This window comes from Plectropomus leopardus, chromosome 21 (assembly GCF_008729295.1).
Source record: "Plectropomus leopardus isolate mb chromosome 21, YSFRI_Pleo_2.0, whole genome shotgun sequence".
In the NCBI taxonomy this organism is placed as follows: domain Eukaryota; kingdom Metazoa; phylum Chordata; class Actinopteri; order Perciformes; family Serranidae; genus Plectropomus; species Plectropomus leopardus.
In genome coordinates this window covers 10,079,097-10,101,502 of record NC_056483.1, presented here as the reverse complement: position 1 = coordinate 10,101,502, position 22,406 = coordinate 10,079,097, and the positions used below count along the sequence as shown (strand labels likewise).

At 37.8% G+C, this 22,406-nt stretch overlaps 1 protein-coding gene across 1 annotated transcript in view; it reads left to right on the top strand.

Moving 5' to 3' along the window:
• The window catches only part of vipr1b (vasoactive intestinal peptide receptor 1b), a 42,721-nt gene that overhangs the window by 5,234 nt on the left and 15,081 nt on the right, over positions 1 to 22,406 (top strand). The window contains exons 2-6 of the mRNA XM_042510879.1: positions 2,983 to 3,073; positions 6,901 to 7,011; positions 15,733 to 15,833; positions 19,029 to 19,126; positions 21,843 to 21,975. Of these exons, the coding sequence (XP_042366813.1) occupies positions 2,983 to 3,073; positions 6,901 to 7,011; positions 15,733 to 15,833; positions 19,029 to 19,126; positions 21,843 to 21,975 (534 nt within the window). The remainder of the gene's footprint in view (positions 1 to 2,982; positions 3,074 to 6,900; positions 7,012 to 15,732; positions 15,834 to 19,028; positions 19,127 to 21,842; positions 21,976 to 22,406) is intronic.

Genomic DNA, 22,406 nt, shown 5'->3' with positions numbered 1-22,406 from the left:
AATGCCAGATATTTTCCACCAATGTTGGTAAAACAAATACCTTTATGATAATATAATATGTTCATTGTCTCTCATGTGTTCCACTCTAAAAAGGGTTGTTTTCCCAACATTTGACATCGATTATCTAACGTTTTCACTGGACAAAAAAATTCATGTTTTATGTTACAATAACATTCGAGCAAAAAAAATGTCCTTCTTCAATTGTGATTCTTCAAAATTTGTCTTAAACTTTATTCCGAGTGGCATTCAAAAAGTGGTCATAAATCTACCTCGCCTTAAGCGGTAGGAACCCTGAAAAAAGACACCCCAAAAGATGAGTCACCAAGGTATAGCTCAGCCTCCACCATTTTACAAAATCAAAAAAGATTATACTTTAAGATGTTAGTTTTAAGAAATAAATGAGTTATGATAACATGAAATGAAAAATCAAGAAAAATTCTCTGTTTTTTCCACTTTTTTTGTTGTATCAATAATATACTAAACCGCGACACCACTTGTATCAAACTGAATCATGACTTTTGTGAACACCCCTAATGCTTTGATTATATTGATATTAAAATTTCAGTCACTATTATTGTAAGATGAAATCTTCTTACCATTTCATCTCTACGAACACATGGAACTCATTCATAGACCAGGTTGCACATGTTGTAGAATATCTTATATTTTCTGTTTCAAGTTCACTGTGATCACAAGGTATTACCTTCCCCTCTGAGGAGCTTTTGGGCTCAAATCCTCTCCTGAGTGCTCAGCTGTTACATTGCCCGACAATCAATTACATGCTAATCAAAAATAAGGTTACCGAAGGGTCTGAACAACATGAGATATCCTCCTGCATCAATGTTACTCTGCTCAGATAATGTTAGCAGATGGATCTCCTGCCTCCCGGCCAGCGCTGCTGCTATTACTTTAGGATATGTTGGATTTTCTGCTGTAGATTGTGATAGTGTCAGGATGACCTCATCCACTGGAGAAGAGTGAGGCAACGGCTGAGGCTCAGAAATGTTGTGTGAAGAGATGATAACACAGAGGTGTGACTTACTGTACTGCCTTCATTTTTATATTTACCATTAATGCTGTGTATATTGGTAGCTGCTGCCCTTCATACAGTGTTGTAATGCTTGCAGGTCAACAGTAGCTCATTTGGCAGCAGTTAATAGACAAAGTTACAGCAGCATATCAGCATTTTAAGAAATCAGTCAACTTCACCTTAAGCAAAATCTTTAAAGCCTCTATGTGGATTTGAAGGTCCCCTCCAGACATTTTAGGAACATATAAAGTAATCTGAGTTTCCTCCTGCTGCAGCTGTTTCACTGACTTATGCCATTCTCTGCAATAACCTCCTTCCCACCAGTGCCAGTTACCTGACTTTTGCCGCCCACCTCCTCACCTGTTTCCACTTTCCCTAATCAGCCCAGTTGTACATGACCAGTTCATTTCCCAGTGTCCTCTGTCAGTTTGTCAAAGTTTCTATACTACATTGATGTTTCATGCCGTGTTTTTTTTTGTTGCCACCTCTACCTGCATCTGCACCTGCCTGTCCGTCTACGCCTGTAATTTGGTTCTCTTCAACAAATCACTGGAAATTAGGGATGCAAATCGTAAGCACTCTCCTTAATCAGTCATTGGTAAAATTAATTGTCGATTAATGGTTTCATTGTTATTTGCAAAAAACATAAATTTGCTTATTTCAAACAATACCAAATGCAGTTTTTCCTCAATCAAACTTCACAGCAACATACTTTTATATGCAGCAATGCAAACCCCAATTAATGTCAGTTTTCCACAGGTGGGGCACTTGTTTGACTTTACAAACACAGCCTCCATGTTTTCTTTCCCTCAACCATCAAAAAGTCCAACCATGAAGACTTCTGTATTCATTATTTTAACTGATTGTTGATTCAGATTCGAGCTGAAATGAAACTCCCCAGCTTCTCAAACTTCTCATCTTTTTTTTCTCATAAAAAGGAAATAATTAAGAACACGTTTTCAGTCATGGGTGGCTGTTTGAATAGAAGTGTGTCTGAAGCAGTGCCGCTTCTTGCATAAATCCTATTTTGCATTGATATGTTAGTGTGCTCTTAAATATTCCTGCACAAATAGATATCACAAAGCACAGCAGGTAGGGTAGATATTATACAAAGCATACTTCTTGGTTTATTCTGCCTCATTACTTTGAGTCATTTCACTATTATGCATATGTTCTACCAGAGGTGACCTTTAACATTAATGATGGTTTGGTGTGTTTGTCTTGCTTGAGGTGCTACAGACTGCTGTTTACAACTCTGTCAGGAGCTCAGTGCAGGGCATATCTGGATGATTGATGGAGATCATTTTATGTTTGGCAGCACATAGGTGATGGGGGTTCATGAAACAGACATGAAAAGACATCTGTAAGGACCAATTAGTTGCACGCAAGTTCTACAATCGTTAATATATTATGTGCTTTTTGGCTGCATCATTCTTCTCGCTGTGACCTTTACTACCTTGAGTTTTGTAGCTTTGGTTGCAGGGTGAAGCTCCTTCCTGGGAGTTCATGAATACTCTCTCTCTCTTCATCTCCGCTGACCTTCTCAAGCTCCTCGCTGCACGTCTTACACATTTTCAGTGACCCACCGGCTCCGCGCCAGCGGCTGTCAGCCCGCATTTTTCAGCCTTTGTTGACACAGATGAACAATCACAGTAGATTCCTCAGTGGCTCCCCTCTCCACTTCCTAATCCATTTGCATGATAGCATCTATTTGCCAGGCAAGAGGGATTTCAGACATAGAGAACATTTCTGCGTATTATTATCTGGGGTTCATTCTAATAGGAAAACATAAAAGGCCATAGCTGCAGGAATTTGATAAAGAGAAACGTTAGTGGAAGGCATTTACTGAACTCAACCTCACTAATTATGACTTCCTTTCAGTGCGTAATTGCAGTGTGATGAAAGCATATTTATTACTTGACACCTAAATGTGCTTTCTGCCTCTTCCGCAGGTGTCATCGGTGCAGATGTGTGACGTGATGAACGACATCAGACTGGAGAAAGAGCGCTGTGAGAATAGCACCTCTGGGAACGTCACTTCAGGTCATTCTGGAAAACACATTTTCCTCTCTCTGTTTAGGGTGTGTGAGAGGCTATTTAGCCAAAATTGCAAACACCATGAGTAAATAAATAGAGTTAAAAATATACAGTGTGGGACTTTATAGATGCGCACTACAATAGTTGGCAGGATTACAGGCCAGAGTTTCTTCAGAGAAATAGTTTAGTTGTGCAGACTTTACTTCAGATGTCTCTTGCAAGAAGTTCAAGGTTAAGAGACCATAATGTAGTCAGTTGAAAGATGGTGTTTTCACTCAGAACTGTGTGGGTTTGGCTTCATTGACATGACATGACATTGACAAACTCTTCTGTTAGTTTTCCTATACCTTTTATGCTGGGACAAATTACACAGCATTTTTATTATTATGCAGATTTTGGATGACTAACTTGTCAACTCATACACTGTTGTCTAGGAGGCACACTATAGTTTACTCTGGACAAAGGAGAAAAGACCTCAAATCTGTTTAGGAATCATAGATAATATGAAGTCCAGACTTAAAAAGTCCAGAACTTGCCTGAGAATCATCAAGTTTTGAAGTTTTTTTTGTGTCAAAATGATCTGTGACAGTCTGACTGTACATACATGGGTACACTGCAAACAGAAACTGCAAATAGCAGCATATTTTAATGATGCCAATTTGCCACAATATAAACAAACATATTTTTTTTTAAAAATGTAGCCCATAGTTAACTAACGGACTCCATGGCAACATATACTTTCTGTTTACATTACCCATAGCTTGACTGTCCCCACAATTATAGCTAAAGAGTCCCCAATTTCTCAGTTTTGAGATTAATAAAGTATATCTATCTATCTATCTATCTATCTTTCTATCTATCTATCTATCTATCTATCTATCTATCTATCTATCTATCTATAATGTGACGAACAACCAATTTTAATGTTTCATGTTTCACTATCAGTATTTCATATTATTTGCTCCAGAGTGAGCAGTAAATTAAGATTTTGAAAATTAATGAATCATCATCATTTTGTCTCAGTGATGACAGATGTAGTGTCTCATCTGCCAGGATAATTACAAACACCTGGCTGAGGCTACATCCACACTAATACACACTACCCCAGCATTTCCGAACCCCTGAAACAAGAGACTTTGCATTTTAATTAAGCAGCACCCCTCTGAAGTTAAGAAATAAAGCCAATGTGGAAGAGACAAAAATTGCTGTTTATCAAATGTCCACTCGATGCTGGCTCCAAAACACAGTAGGTCCCCATAGATCTCCATGTCAAAATGTCCAACGCTATAGCAGAAATAAAAATGTTTACAGCTTTGTACAAAACAACACACTCTGGTCTCTAAAGCTAATTTCAACATTCATGACAACTCTGTGTTTTTAAGGCCCAAAGTTACACATATTTAAGGGGAGGGCTGCTTGAGTGACAGGCTTTCTGCAAAGCATTGCTCCAGTCTGTGAGTCACATCCAGCACTCCCTTCTCCACAGCTCTACCCACTCATCCAAATATGGTCACTTTTGGATCCAACTAACAGCTATGGCGACGGCCTAAATGTCAAACTCTAGTCTTCAAAATGAGAGTCAACAAACCAGTAGTTGACATCACTATAGCTACATCCATAATTCGGGGACAGAGACTTTTATAAGCAATGATGCAGACACCTGCATTCACTTCCTGACTGGGTCTTATCAGTCAAAATGTGTCAAGCCAAAACATTTTACCCTTCTCGTTCGGGTACTTGGTTCCCATTACCATGGCTTACTCATCCGATGGATACTGCTCCTGGCACTGCTTTGATATATCAGAGTATTTATAATTTCCAATCTTTTTTCTGCCACATTGACTGCCTAGTACTCGTGTATTACTTTAAGCAACCTTCTCTTCGTCAGTCCAAGCAAAGAAATCTTTAGTCTTATTTTTTACCATTGCCGTTCTTCCTCCGTAGTATTACATATCCATAGTAACTAGAAATAGCAAGCTGTAGAGGAGACAATCTGCTGCCTGTTTATACCAGCATCCATGTGCCCAGTGGACATGAATGGTCATGTGATATGGGTTGTCAGGCATGTTAGTATGGACAGATATTGTTTCTGAAATGCTTGTGTGTACAGAGATCATTTTAAAACACCATTTTAAAATGAAAACTTATTAAGTGGATGTAGCATGAGTGTCTAGAGCCATGAAAGCCAGTGAGTGAAGGACTTTTCAGGATGGACGTGACATTATAAGGTCAAAGTGTTAAAATTTGTTATATAGTGACTGAAATAATGATGGGATTTTATTTTTTAACCCCAGTACTGCAGCTCAAGGTTTTAAAACATACTTTATGATAACATTGTTGTCTGTCATGATAGTTGATGTAAGAGTTGGAACATCCAGCAAACAAAGTTTGACTTCTACTCTGAGTAAACTTTTCCTAGTAATGTGGCCATCTGTATTAACTTGCTATCTCCATTTGGTCTCATTTTAATAAAAAAACACCAAACATACTGTACATTAGTTCAATATACACCAACTGTGTGCGTGGAAGCAGCTCTCTTCTTATCTCTGCAATGACTTTCTTCTTCCCTATCTGCTTCCTCAACAGGAAGGTAGTGCGAGCTGCTCTCACAGGTCACATCCCTAATAAATGAATTAGTGTGTGCATTTGTTAGAAGCCATACGTTCACTGTCTGCGGTTAAACAACATATTAAATAAAGAGATTGTCCAGACAGGCGTGAGAGTGAATACTTCTTGACAGCTTGTGTATTCTGGTTTACAGTGTTAGTGTAGCACTACACACAAATAGAGGACAGACTTTAAGATGTCCTGAAGAAGCGGTCTATGCTCCGTCAGAAATTGTTTATAACTGTGCTTCCACTGGTTTTTCCAAACTCAGAAATCAATATGCCTCAAAAATGGTTCATTGCTTGTGTTTTTGTTATTTCTGACCCTCTGCTCTGTGCTTTGACTTTCATTGCAAATATGGAAATGATTCTTAAGAAAGCACATGATTGCAATAAACTGTGTGATTGAAAATTGAGGCACAAAAAACTGCACTTTTAATGGCATGAGTTTGTCGATGACGAAATAGATGGAGTGTCAGAGGAGACAAATCACCCAGTGATAGTGATGATGCAGGTTTTATTTTCTAGCTTAATGTTAGGAACATTTCATCTCAATCAAATGAGCTTATGAATTAAGGGAACTACTGTAAAAGCTTTATCAAAATAATGAATGACTGAGGCCCTGTCTACACGAACACAGATTTCTAAAAATGAATATTTTTCTTTCTTTATTTAAAAAAATCAAAAACCACTTGACCATCATTTAAAAAAAGTATCTCCATACAAACTAGACAGCAAAAAAAAAAAACAACCTCCAAATAGACGTGCAAATTGAGGAAAAAATGTCATTGTTTCCCAAATGCTCTGTTTTGCATGTCCACACAGATTTTGAAAAACCTGCACTTTTGAAGGCATTTTAAAAAATCTCTGAAATGGAAAGCATAAGTTTTCAAAAATATGTGAATACTCTGTAGACAGGGCCTGAATGTCCTCAAATTGAATTTAAAACAGTTCACTATAACTTGAGATGTTTGTGTTCCTGTGTATCTGTTCAAAATGTGCAATAGTTATAGAATACAAGTTTATTTGCTGAAAATTGATCTTGCACCAAATGTATACCAACCAACCATTGATAATAATCTTTCTGTCACTGAATTGAAACCCAAAAAAAATGCTGCTGCATGTGTCATGGGTGTCATGTTAAGCATGTGATTTGATTTTGTCCTTGTATCCCGCATGTATGTATGTGAGCGATGCCATGTTTACGGTATTGTCTCCTTCTGGCAGGTTGCCAAGGCATGTGGGACATCATCGCCTGTTGGCCCTCAGCCAGCGTCGGAGAGGTGGTTACAATAACCTGCCCCACTTATTTCAGTTACTTCAGTGACGAGCACAAAGGTAAACACATCTTCATCTCACTTAATGTAAATGCAACATGCAGAAAGTATGTTTTCTCTGTCATTTGTTCAATTTCTAAAAAATGGTTTCTTTTGTCATTTGTTTATCGAAACTTGAGTGAGATCATTTCAGACTTCATCAAGATAATGGCGTTGTTCTCTTCCTATCTGCAATTCAATCATTTGTATTGGTAGAGTGATTTAATTGGAGGAAAACAAGCCTTAAGGTGCCAAAACTGGACCTGGTGCTGCCATTTTGAGATTAGCTCAGGGCCACTCAACACATTTCTATATTTCCATTTATTCCTATTTTTGTAGCTTTGAGTATTTTGATATTTAAAAGCATATTTGCATACAGTGGAGCCTTTGGGTAGATACAGAAGTTTTGATCTCATTTTAAAATAATCAAAATATGTTTTTTCCATCACCTCCCACAGACATCAGACAATTATTAGACACCCTGCAGAAAGCCCTGGGTGAACATATTAATTCACAAGCCTCACAAAAAAAACATTATTACAGTGCTGGTATTTACAAGAATAATATGTAAAAATTTTGAAATTTTTTCATTTGTGTAATATCCTATCAATTCAAAGAGTGGGAAGAATAGCCTGCCCTCCTACTCTTCTCTGCCAGTGCTTTAAACAGCAGTGGCTTACTGACAATGCTCTGGAAAAAATGACCCGTAATAGTGTTGACCCTATGAACAACTTTGGTGCATTAAAAATCAGATAGAGATTGGGAGTTCTCCAGCTACCTCAAACCCAGGATAACAGTTAATCCAGGTTACTGTAAACAGTATGTAGCGTTTACAGGAGCCAGCCTTAAAAAATGTACATGTAAACTGAGTCTGAGATTACAGTCAGGGTCTGAGAAAACAAGTAGGAATCCAGCTCATCCTTGAACCTTTACTTTGGAACAAGCACAGGCAGAGAGGGGGGAGGAAAAGAGATGATTCACTAACCAAAGATAAGAAAGAGAAATATTTAAAACATTTTTGTTTTGCTGAATCACCTTTCGTCTCACCTCCAGGAACCTTGACAGTGTCTCATTCTCTCTGCTTCAGAAACAGGGTTTTATTTTCTTCTGATCCATTAGAGATTTCTGAGAATGTTTTAATCTTGTAAATGGACCAACTTAATATGATTCGCCTCCCTTTCTTTCTAAACTTTGTGTCCTGGTTTGCCACTCTGCTGCATCGTCTGTGTTGCATGGAAGCTCGAGTCTTGCGATATCATGTAATAGAATCAAAGGATCGTGAAATCACCTGAAAATCCATTTTCATTCCTCCCACATGCAGTTCAAAACCGGCGTGTCTCATCATATGTTCGCCACTACGAGAACAAGCACAAAGCATCTTTTGAGCAAACAAACTAATTGAATTTAAACTAATCCATTGACAAACAGATGTGCTTTTTACAGTTGAAGCCTATTTAAAAAAGTCTTTTTGGGCCCAATGACATCATGTGACAGAAGTTGTAGTTCAGTCTTTTAGCCACTATAACATACTGACCTGAAAGCTCTGTGTTTTAACTACCCATCTGGCACACTGGGTTACAGCAACTTTACTTCTCAGACTTTCCAAGCTGCTCTCAAATCTTTTGCCGCCTTATAACCTGACCCAACAAAACGGAAATCATTTTATTGTTCAGTGTGACACAATAGCCTCCATTCATGACTCCGTGGCCTTCAAGAATGAAAGAGAACGAAGACGACAATAACGTTGTCACCATTGATCTGCTTTCATGGTGACTCATCACTGAATCACGACGTGTCTAATGCTGCACCGTGCTGCATAGTGTGTAGAAACTTTTAGTTAGTGATGTCAAAGCAGATTACGGCTTTTGCTGCCTTCAAGACATATTTGTGTGATTGGCATCAGTGTTAGTGGTGTGAGGACACGGTTGCTAGGTTAGTGATAAATGGACACGCTTTTTTGTCAATGCAACTAGACTGGTGCGTGGAGGCATGAACTGCAAGTAATTAGAGTTCTACTTTTAGTACTTTGTGTACATTTCCTGATAATACTCACATATACTTTTACTTAAGCTTCCAATGAAGAACTTTTACTAAGTTGACTTGAATATTAATTCATTAAATTAAACACACACCACAGCAGGGTTGACTGTGGTGAAGAACAGCTTTCAGCTTTCATGCCCCCTGACCCAAACTTCTCATTCAGATCCTTTTTTTTCTTGTCTCACAGTTATTTTCAGATCTCTGCTGATAGACAGCTATTTCGTCTTTTCAACACCTCCAGGCTATTTTCCCTCCAGCGCTATACCTGCTCCTCTTATCTCTGCCTGTATGAGCCAGCCAGTCAATGCCGATTCTTCACCCCTGACTGAGAAATGTGCTATAATCCAACTATTCATAACTTTTGGAGATGGGGCTGATGGGTTTTTTATGGTTCCACTACCTTATAGAAGCCACCTCACTGTGAAATATACCTTACAGACTCTCTAATGAAGTGAAAAAGATACTAACATGGGTCACAATCTTGCAGTTGCAGCCAGTTGTCAAGAAAAAAAAAACCCTCATTAGTGTCAGACTCATCATTGTAAATTTATGACAACCCTCATTATGTCCATCCTTTTCTCCTCATACTCCACACCTACATGTTAACAACTGCTAGTTTTCTCACAATTATTGAAGCCTCACAAGATACAGTCAAAAGGTTCATCAATCAACTTATTTTCCCCTGAGTCTTGGTCACATCTATTTCTATTTTTCCCTTTAATCTCAAAATTATGAATACATTCTGTAAACACATACTGTATACATACCATAAATTCACCCTTTGATTTGTTCAGCTTTGCACAAACTGGAAACAGGGGGAAATAGCTTGCCTGGCTCTGCCCTTTAGAAGTGCGTGTAGGCAGATTTTGTTTCCTTGATGTTGGTTTGGTGTGTCTGCAGAATGATTGTGGCCAAAACATTTCTACCTTAATTTCTTTTTGCATTGTTTCTTGTATCATGCTTAATTTCGCCTTGATTTTCAGGGTTTGAGTTTTAGTAAACTGCTCTGTGATAGTGATTTGCATTAGACACACATCAGTATCAGTGCAGTCATTTGCAGAACATATCAGAGTCAAACCACTCAAATCTGTGTTGTAGGTATGAATCAGTATAATAGGCAATTTGGGCTTTAATAAGAACAAGTTCTGTGTGAGGTGGAGGCATATTTTCATCTAATTGGGAGCCATGAGAGCTCCAAAATATCGTGCCGGACAAACACTCTGTTGTTACTGAAGTAATTTGTTGTCTGATTCCTCTTAGCCTCGAGAATGAATATTTAAATGATCTTTTATAGTCCTGAGACTTCAATTTTCTTCTGAGACAGAACTGAATATCTACACGACAACTGCCTTGTCATACATCACCAGTAATATTATTCAGTGGAACAACCCATGGCAGTTTATTTTGCATGTTTGGTATGATTTTCAATTTTGCCAGTGATTAATGGACCAAGCAATGCATTTGAATTTGCATTTATAGTACAGTTTGTTATTACCAATAAGACTTGTCAGTATCTAAGCAAATGTACATTTTCACAGGAGCATTCATGAACATTTTCTATCATTGTATTGCCAATTTAGTCAAAATATTTAAAATTACAAGTAATTCTGAACTAATTTGAAGCAACTGTGGTTCAAGCATGTAAAGCTGTTGCTAATTGACTCAATAAATTAGGTGTGTACATTAACTGAGAGAGATAAGCTGCATTATGCTATTCATCTTTTGGAAAAATACATCTTATTGCATTTATTATTTGCAAAGTTGCTCCCTGCTGACTGACCAGTTAATAGAGTAAAGTTTGTTGTTTGTAAAATCTCAGTGAGAGTTTTTGTATCCTCATTCACAAATGAATCATATGAATATGCTTAGATTTTAGCATGTTTTGTTTGCCATGTCCTGTTCCTTTTACACATCAAGTTGTGAACTAAGAGGAAATTTTAGATTTTATTTACAAATAAAAAATACAATATATATAAGCAACTGTGGTTCAAGCATGTAAAGCTGTTGCTAATTGACTCAATAAATTAGGCGTGTACATTAACTGAGAGAGATAAGCTGCATTATGCTATTCATCTTTTGGAAAAATACATCTTATTGCATTTATTATTTGCAAAGTTGCTCCCTGCTGACTGACCAGTTAATAGAGTAAAGTTTGTTGTTTGTAAAATCTCAGTGAGAGTTTTTGTATCCTCATTCACAAATGAATCATATGAATATGCTTAGATTTTAGCATGTTTTGTTTGCCATGTCCTGTTCCTTTTACACATCAAGTTGTGAACTAAGAGGAAATTTTAGATTTTATTTACAAATAAAAAATACAATATATATAAGCAACTGTGGTTCAAGCATGTAATATATATATATATATATGTATATATGTGTGTGTGTGTGTGTGTGTGTGTGTGTGTGTGTGTGTGTGTGTTTTAATGTCATGAACTCAAATTGTCTTGTCAAAGTCGGTGAAGTTGGCATCTAGAAAGGCAGGCAAATGTCATTTTAGTATGAAAATTTTCACTTTCATACACTGAAAGTACAAAATATTCATGACCTTTTCCTCATATTGATCTGCAGCCCTTTTTGCGCTACCCTCATCTCAGCTGTCTCTTCAATTTAAAAGATGATGGACTTTTTTCATCTCCTCCTTTGTAACTGCTTTACCTTTAATATAGAAACTCAACATGGAGTAATAGCTTTTACCTTGATTCACCTCGTCTCTGTGTAATATGAAAGGAAGCTTGCAAATTTTGCATATATGAAGAAAAAAAAAATCCAAGGTGCAACAAAGCATAGTCCCAACTTAATCATAGTACAGAGGCATGCTAACAGACCTATACAACCATGTGTAATGATAAAAATTGATTAACTATCAATTTTAGGTTCAACTAAAAAAGTACATTTATTTATCTCAGACTTAAAACTGTACAAACATGCTTTTATATATGTTGCACTACTGATTATAAAGGGCTAATCCAATACAATAAAAGACATTATAAGTTAACATTTTCATATGTCTTCAGCATAAGAATAATCAATTATTTATTATTTCTGTGACTGCTAAGATTGGCAGACATAATGGCAATCAATCTTTGACTGTGAGAGCAGACTTTGGCTGCTTGTCCGAGTCACTATAGCTCTTAATTCACAATGTTAAGTTCTAATAAGGGAGTCACTGTTTTACTCTTAATATTTGTGTTGGAAGAAATCAGGACAAAAAAATTGACTCTGGAAGTTATGGTCACCTAACTGTGTCAACATGTGAAAATGTGTTTCTCTGAGGCCTCAACATGAATGCAGTCAAGTTCTGAATAAAGTATAATGTGTAGAGATAAACACAAGTCAGAAACTTGCTGCGAGCATCCCGTTATTGCCTGAGTGCTGTGTGAATTTTGGGAAACTTGCAAAAATAAACTGCGTCATAAAATCTCAGTGCAAAAGGAGACTTAAGTGAAGGTTTGATGGTATTAACTCCTGTGAAGGTGTTGCTGCTAACAAGGTTGGCAGTCCATGCAAAGTACTGCGGGAATTTATCTTCAAACTCAAGCCAAATATAATGAGACGGAAACAGCTTGACATAAACTCCTCTGGAGAAATAAACAGACCCACACCAAGTCTGCATAAATCTCTTTAAATCCACAACTTCAAAAACTAAAGTAAAATTCTTTCATACCCCAAGTTTAGGTCCCTTATTTTTTCTTTTGTACTCACACATACACTGACTCTGAAGGCTGGTCGACACGTCTGCAGATCTTTTCCTTTTTGACATTTCCAGGTTGAGAGGACTCTCGTAAAGTCTGCCTATGACCTCAGGGAGCAGCGTGACATCTGTCTGTCTCAATTGTTAAATTTTAAATAATTTTCAACATTGTCATTGTACTCTAGTCTGTATCCCTCTCGTGAGCCTCAGTTGGATGGGAGTAGTATTACCTGGGGACTTCGTGATTTTAAAATGACCTCCCCATGTCAGTGTTTGGCACAGAATAAGCAAAGTCTGTATTTTACTCTAATTTACTGAAATTTTCCCCCAGATATGATGTGTACCGTCTTGTGTAACTCCTCTACACACAGCACAAAAACACTACACAGCCTCACTAATGGTAATAAGCTTTTTCTTTTTTATTCTTTTTCATTCTTTTTAATTTAGCTTAAACAAACAGAATAGATTCGGTCACACATTATCATCCATCTTTTGCTCTTGTAATGGATTTCACCTCTACAGATCTCAACCTGAAAAGGGGCAGATATAAGGCACATACAGGTAGATACAATACCGATTCACTGAGATGGCGATTTGCACATGATTCAGGAACCCACCTGAATCATGAGGGATCCTGTACTTCTGAGCACCACTGGATTTCACTAAATTTACTGACAGATTTTCCACAGAAATGAACAGCAAAAAACAGGCGAGTCAAAAAAAACGTTCTCTTTTTCTCCCCTACTTATCATCTTTGAAATATAGTGATTTCCAGCTGGAATTACCTGCGTTTTACTTCACTGTAAGTTTTGCGGTAAATGACAGCTGATGACGCTCCCCGTAAGAAAATAAACTATGTCTCAGGTGACCATGACCCAGCTTTGTGTGGCCAACTTTTTCTTCTGCCAATAACTCAAAACTGTCCCCTTTATGTTTTGTTCTGTCAAACACAAGAAAATGTCCTGAGAGCTGCTCGCATCAGGACCTGCATCATTCAGGACATCATCCTGACACAAACTGTCCTCCTGCATGATAATTCACAGATTAAACTGTGAGTGGTGGTAATGGGACTCTCAGAGGTGACTGTCTGTGAGCTTCTTTTCCTCTCTGGCATTTGGGGATCGAGGATTGTGGCTTCCTCCCTGCCTGTGTAAAAAAATAACTAATCTTAAAGGATTATATGAACGGTAAATGGCAAGCAGAACACACAGCTTCTGTGTATACACTGATAATATTGCTCTGTTACTGCTGAAATCATTTGCTCTCCATTTACAACAGATCATTTCTTTTTTACTTACTTAGCAAAAAACAAAATAAGAACACATATAATTCCTTGGACCAAAGCGTGAGAGGTCATGGTCTAAAAATAACAGTCAAAGAGAAAAATGGTCCATATATTGTTCCTATGATCATGTTACTTATTGAATATCAAATGTTAAAATACCATGCTAGAAACACATTATTGGGAAACATATTTGTTGACTTTCTTTTGGATTGATTTCAGTATTTTTATGTGAGAAATGTTTTATTAAGTTATGTAACTATGTATCTTAAAGTTACCAAATCTTACATCTGAGATATGACCCAGTGTCGACTGATTTTATGTTACCACATATGCAGTATATCAATATTTGCATCTATGTTACCTGGTACACAACAAAAATTACACTCAGAAACACAAGTCGTAATAAGGGTAAGGTTTTTTTAATCTTAACGTTATCCAAAGGGTCAAATATCAAAACTGGTTTGGCCCCCAAAATTTTTATATGGGTTAATCTTACAGAGCTGAAAAGGTTGAACAAGAAGGCTGACAGGACAGTGTACTGCATATAACAGAGACATGCATCTTTGCACATGAAAAAAAGCAATACCGTTTACAACCTGCACACGTGTAACACTGTTGAGGCTTTTAAAATTCTGTCTGTTAACCGGCCTTGAGTCCAGGTGAAGTCTTTCTGCTTTCAGGTGCTTTTCTGTCCTTCTCCTTTCTGCTGCTCTGCAATGCAGCAATAAATCTGCTGAAAAGACTGAAGCTTACCACCCAGACTACAAATGCAATGGTCTGATTGCAAATTTACTTTAGTAATGTTTCCATTCAGGACCCTCAGGGAGACTCAGTCTATGCCTTCAAACAGTGTGTCAACTAATACATGCATAAAAGTAGTTAAAGGGGACCTGTTATGCAGATTTTCATAGCTGTATTTGGGGTTTCTGTAAGAACATATTAACATGCTTTAATGTTCAAAAACCACTTTAATGTTCTAACAGTTTATTTTCACCTGTATTCACCCTTTCTCTGAAATGCTTTGTTTTAGCGCCTGCCTGTCTCAGTCCCCCTGTCAGTGCAGCTATGGAATGACTGTAATGGCATTTACTGCCATATTTTACTGTGAAAAATCAGCCATAAAAGCATCTATACCAAAATTTTTACCAGACATGTTACAGCAGAAGGAAACCAGGGGAAAATTCACAATATCTAAAGCATGTTGCTACATGTTCAGCATAGGTTACTTAATATAAACACTCCCATTAGTATGCCTGGAGCATATGATAATATAAAGCAATTTGTTACAAGCTGATGTAAACAGAGTATTCAGAATGGTCTGATGTCTGAGGTTTTTACTCAATGGACTTACTTTTACACGTTTACCTCAATATATGCAAATTTGACCTTGTTTAATGTAATTATAAGACATTGTGACATTACATATGGTTGACAATAAAATGATCAGAATGCCAATATCTGTAACAATCAAGTGCCTTTCTGCAGCCCCAGATAAAACACAGCTCAATAATGGCTCACATCAGTTGGACGGAGTCATACGGCAATTTATTGAGTTTGAAGGTGTGTGGTCTTTTTTTGCAGTGACCCACAAGCCAACATATGAGGTCAATGACAATGTCGCAGTAGCACATGAAGCGTTGGACCAATTTTAACATGGTGAGCAGGTAAAAGAGAAATCCTCTGTCTGGGTGGCTATGACCTTTTTATGTCATCTCCATCTACAGGTAACCTTTCCAAAACCTGCACAGCAGATGGCTGGACTGAGATGCATCCCATGGACATTGCCATGAACTGTGGATACAATCTCAACAGCACCAGTGATGATGTGAGTAAAACATGGCAGCAGCACAGATACCCAATGGTCCCATTGTGGAGGAACTCAGCAGCACAGTGGGAAACCATCTCGAAAGCCAGTGGGCAGGAAAAATAGAATTACAACATGTTTCTTTTCTCGGTGGGTGGGTGTTGTCGGGTCCATCAGGATAATAGCTGTTGATTGTTTGTTTCATGACTCTAGTGTTTGCCTTTTGTTGTGAAAAGCCTCAAGTAGCACAACGGTATGTCCACACAAGGGCTTTGAAAAGTATTATATGATTAGTAATATAAGCGCAAGTGATTTGTGACATTACTGGTTTTAAGAATTGGGACTCTGATTACTCGTGAATGGAATCTGTTGGTGGGTGGTGTGCTGTTTTGGCCAAATTGATGCTCTCCAAACATTACAAATTAAATTTCAATGTATTATTACATGTAGCGAGGTGTGTCTCACATTTTTAACTTCTATTAAGATTCAAAGAATTGCAGTGTGGGCCAGTTTTGAGCTAATTACATACTGTCTCTAGTGTACTGCTTATTCTGTAGTATAATTAAACCTGCAATATCTGATTTCTTTGGCCCCATTGAGGTAATGGGTAAACACAACAGTGATTAATGATCACTTTTTCAGTTAATATGGTGAATCTGTGAACAAACAGTTGCCTGTTTACACATCCAGAAATCAGGAACATTAGCATTCATTTGGAGTTGTGTTTCTGGCCACCCTGGAATATAAGTCCAATATTCACTCTCCACACCCTCAACACCAACTCCTGAGGGAAATATCTGTCTCTTTAGCAGCTAAATGCTCCACAGTGTTCACCAGTAATTCACTCACTGTGTCTGGACTCAAAGACTTATGGAGAACTGCAGAGGAAGGTGGTAATTATTGGGTGGTTGGTACAGCAAGCCACTCAACTCACATTGTATACTGTATAGCCTTGACCTATGTTATTATAAAACATATTGATCATGGTCAAGCAAACCCACAAAAAACTGAATTCTCTGCAATAAATGGACTTTCAAAAATGTTGAATTACTCTGCTAAGCTCTTACATAAAGATTTCATGACCTAAAAAGCAAAAATATTCCGACTAAAATTAATACACCAATAAGCCGAGGCAGGAACTTGTCTTTGAAGAACAACGCACTTGTCATTTACAAAACCGAGTCAGCTTGTAGTTCCTGCCTCTGTTATCAGCGTTATGAGTCATTAGAGGTTATTCATGTTGCCTCGAGGGATAGGAACGGAATAAATACATCAAATGTTGCTTTTATTTAGTTTAGTTTTAATGCAGAGAGAGCTTATCTTGTCTGTGCTGATGGAGGTAGAGCAGGATGAAGAGTGGATGTGTGCTATGGGGTGGTAAAAGCTTTCTTGGTGGGCACTCTGCTCTCTGAGCCACAGAGTGGCCTCATTAGTATGCCACATAGGAAGTCAGGAGGGACCTGGATGGTGGAGTACACTAAAAGGAATTCGATGTCTGTATTTCTGCATACTTGATGCTTCAGTGTGCCACAGGATGCAGAGCTCTTTATCTCATTTTCATCTAGCACCAAACATACAGTGGCATGGCAGTAACATTGTGATGCTCTGAGGTGCTGAAGTGGGATCCAGTATGCTAATACAACGTATTACACAAGCTTGTAATACATCAGCAGGTCCAGTATTATTGATTCTGTTTTTTTGGGGGGCAGAACTCTTAGTTTAAAACACTGAAAGGTGACTGGAGTCAGGGTTTAGCTCACTTTCATAAGAGTGCAAGGATTTTTTTCATTACAGTTAAAACAATTTATAGAGATAAAGAAAGAAGAGGCACACTCATGTTATTTTTGACCCTCTTTTGCTTGTGATCCTCTCCTATAATATATCAACTCATAACCCCCGTCATATATTGCAATGAAGGCCAATAAAATACAGTATTACATTGTTAGAAAAAATAGAAAAGACTGCAAAACAATGAATGATTGGAATAAACAAACCTTATTTTTATAGCATTAACATATTTGCATGCAGCACAAGAGACAGCTAGAAAAAACAAAACACACATTTAAAACCATATAGCCATACAAATGCCATTAAATAAAACTTGGAGAAAATCATAAAGTATTCAACAGAAACTATAAAAGATTAAAACAGAGAGCTGGTAGTTAATGGGTTTATTAAAACGATACATTTTGAATTGTCATTTAAAACTGTTCACTGTGACAGCAAGTGTGATATTGAAAGGCAGAGTGTATTTTTTGGGGTTCAGTGGCAAAAAGCAACATCTCCAGTGGTTTTTGTGGCGATCCTGGGAACACTTAAAAGAGCAGCTGTGGAGGATCATAAAAGGACAGGGAGTCTGTGATATAAAAGGGGGCGAGGCCATTTAATGGCTAAGAGAAGAACTTTAAAATCAATACTAAACGTTACAGCGAGCCAGTGAAAGTTATTAAAACAGGAGCTACATGCTCTCATATTTTAGCTTTTTTCAAAACCCTGGCTGCAGCTTTCTGAATGGTTGTAGTTTTGCAAATGCATCTTTTGGTAGACCAGTATAGCGTTAATTAAGATGACTAGAAATGCAAGCATGAACATACACAAAATTCTGTTTAATAAATAATCTGAATTTTGTGAGTTTATTTCATCCAAAACCATCTCACCTCAACACCTAGTAGAAAGTTGTTCTGGAGCTTTCAATCATATAAGAAGATCTTCTTTTTCAGGTGTAGTTTTACCTGATTTACATGACTTTGCATCAACCCCTTGGATTCATCTCGTTAGCTGTGGTAGGGTCAGCTGTGGAAGAGAAAATCTTTTTAAAAACTGTATTAAAGTAAAAGTACAGTAGTATTTTCAGCAGAAAGTACTTAAATTAAGTATCAACGTGAAAGTGCTCATTATGCTGCGAGTAAGTATTTTATCAAGTCAAATCAAAGTTTTTTACAGTCTATAGGGCTGTTCATAAAATCAAAACAATAAAAAACAGCATGAGTTTAATATATACATGTAATATGATGAGAATGTAAGAGTATATAAATATAAATGAATTTATGTAAACGTTTGATATAATGCATGACAAACATTGTAAAATATATTTGAAATATACTTAAATCTTAGGTTTGGTGGCAGGTTTTAATAGCAGAATAGGATTTCTTACAATTAATTATAAAAGCAAATCAATGCTTTTGTTTCCTTTACTTTGACTTGTTTTTTCTTCAGGGCAAGTTTTTCTGGCAAGTGAAGATTGGGTACACCATTGGCCACAGTGTTTCCCTCATATCTCTCACTACAGCCATCGGGATCCTCTGCCTCTTCAGGTACAGTAGAAATACACATGATCACCCACTTAAACGGTTCAAACAGAGCTCAGCTTTTTTCCACATCAGGAACCATCGCCATTCTCAATGTATGTAGAAAAAGTTTGGAAAAAGAAAAACAAGTTTTCAATCTTGACTGCAATTTAGCTGCTTAATTTGCACTACTAACTTTTATTCTTGTAAAAAATACGGTATCACCATCACAACATATGGTCATGCATGTTCCGTGTTACTGTCATGGCAATCGGTCGGACAGTTTTTTTGATTCCATGTGAATGCAGTGTATATTGGATTTTAGATTATATTAATTATGTCTGTGTGCACTCTGATTTTACTGCAGCAACAAGCAGTCAGGGTTTCAAAGTCAGAAAAAGAAAACTCTTGACAGCAGTTGTGTTTCCCAACAATTTGCACTTTTGACTTTTGTTCCTTATAGATAAACTTTCCGAGGCTGGTTGTTTCGAAGGATTAAAGGATAGAATAAAGAAGGAAAAAGAACAAAAACAGTCCCTGCTGCTTACCATAAGGCACCCTGACAATGTCATTATGTCTGCTTGGCATGTGGACAACATGACAGTTTATATACATTTCAGTGTCACACATCAAACACTGAGAACTGGGATTTGATCATCTCTGATTAGGGCAGCTTCAAGGCTTATGTTAAACTGTGAAAGCTGAGAAGAAAAATGCAAATACTTTGACGCATTTTACAGTCTTGATTTTTTGATATCATATCTGCAGCGGTGGATGATTTACGTACAGAGGGATAACAGTCTGACACTTGACAAGTCAGGGATTGATTGTAAACCCCTCAAAGAAAATCACAATTTTGATAAAAATGACTGATCTTACAGCTTTAGTGAGATTCAAACCTTGAACATCCAAGAATGTTACAGAAAAATGCAAAACAAAAAAAAAAAACTTTCATGTATAAAAGTAGATGGATGATCTACATTTGTTCACATCTTTATTATTCGTGCTGCATTTTGTCGCTGTAAGCACTATATTTGCTTCACAGCAAAATCCCCACAAGTACACTAACTGTGAAATAGCTCTTTTTATAACATGAGTCCTCGTCTGTGCTCACTTCATCTCCTTGAATTTACAGCCAGAGTAATGTGATGGCCTCCAATCTCTGCTATATACCCACCTCCATGTGGGTAGGAGGGAAACAGGAAATTGCTTTTGTTTTGGTAGCATTTCATGTGTCTCCTATATAAGTCTGTCCCTGCTACTACACCATGTGAGTTAGCCACTGATCAGAGCTTCTTTTAATGAATTCCACAAAGACCTGCTCTAGGTGTGAAAGTGTGTCCACCTAGGAGTTTTGTTTGGCACAAGGCAGGCCAAGGTCAGAATTTAGAAATCCAAAGTGCGAGATTGTGGCAACCAACAGGTTTTAGCCAGAAGGAGAGTTATGACAGGGCAGTGGGAGGTGACGGTAGCTGAGAGGGGTTACAGTGAGAGGTATTAATGAGTGTTGGTGGGATGTGGAGAGTCGCACCTGTTTCTAAAAGACATCACTGATAAGAGGTGCAATGCAACATTATGACAGTTTGCCCTGATCTGTTCAAATGTTAACTTTATTATAAAGAGCTTGAAATCATGTCTAATCTGGCCTCTGTTCCATGCACATGGGGGAAAAATCGCCTTCAGGCCAATGTGTGGGTAAACTTAAAGGGGTCTATTTTAAATTTAAAAAAAATCAAATATAATAATTTTACCTTATTTATTTATTTGCGGCAGGCTGCAACAATTAACATTTGCCACCATAAATAGACTTTTGGAGCTGAAGTGCTCATTAGGAGTGCTTTTAAAATACTGTTCAGTTATTCATAGCACACTTGGGGCTGGGATGGCGCAGCAGAACGTCAGCCACATTGAATGGAAACTAAACTGTACATCCTGCTGGATCTATATGTTTTAATTTACAAACAGCTGCTCCTTCTATCCATCAGCGTGATCTGATCAGCTGTGAATGGATCAATTTACATCCCACAAGTGACAAACTGCTGCATAGGAAAAAAGTGAAAAAGGATGTTGTTCCAGAGTTTAGGGACAACCCCCACAAAGGCTCAGTCGCCACAGTTTTTGTGTTTACTTATGGGAACATGTGGTATTTCATCACTTTCATAAAAAAAATAATGAAAATAAGCATTCAATAAAACAGTTTGCCTATTGTCACTTTAAACAGCTGTGACAGAGAGCACTCCTGGCTGTGAGATAAGGCTAGATAAAACTTTAATGATTCTAGAGGGGATTTTTTTTTTAAGTGATTGGGCATGTGCTGCATCACCGCTGAATGTTTCACTGCCCTGAGAACAAGCATCGCCAGCATGAGCAAATGATCTCAACTAATCAGAGGCTTGATACAACTGCAGACGTTTGTGTCCGTCTCCTCCCTAATCATTTTATCGTCTCGAGGATGTAATCAAGAAGTTAAAAAAAAAACAAAAGAGGATTTCTAAATGTTTTTGATTCGTCCTTTTGAGATCCACCTGTCTTTTTTCCCCCACGAGGCGTGTGGAAGACTGGAAAATGTGTTTATTGTGCTCTAAAGCAGATCCACCCACATAGATATAACAGGAGCTCATGAGCTCAATAAAGAGTGAAGTCAGTCTGTGATTTGCTTAGCCTTTTCTCCAAGGACATTGGATAATTGGCATGACAGCCCTCTTTATCAAATTGTGTGTGTTGTATCTTTTCTTGCACCTAGGAAGCTCCACTGCACAAGGAATTACATCCACATGCACCTGTTTGTGTCATTTATCCTGAAGGCCATCGCTGTGTTCATCAAGGACGTTGTCCTTTATGATGTCGGGGAGGTGGACAACTGCTCTTCAGGCTCTGTAAGTTAATTGCCCAAGACGCTGCTGTTGTTTGCTGTAGGTGTTTTTCCGTGAACGACTCAGGGGTTCTTGTTGTCCTTGAACCCAGCTGAACCGCGTAAGAAGCTCAGCAGTGAACACGACACTGAGAGGCTAATTATCCAAATTAAACCTCCATCAGCTCAAATGGGGATAAAAGGATGGATTCCTGTAGTGCCCCTCTTTTACTGCAGACTATCGCTATTGGGTGGGGGCTTTTATCATAGTTTCAGCATCAGGGGTCAGAGTTTCACTGTCAGGTGAGGGAGAGCCTCGTGGGCATCTGACTGCTTGACAGGAGTTGTGAACTTTATAGGCCTAGTTTGTAAAGTTTAAATCTCTGACAGTTGTTCAAAACAGTAATCTCTGTCCAGTGTTATAAAATAGTCTGTCAAATTTCGTAAATCTAAGAG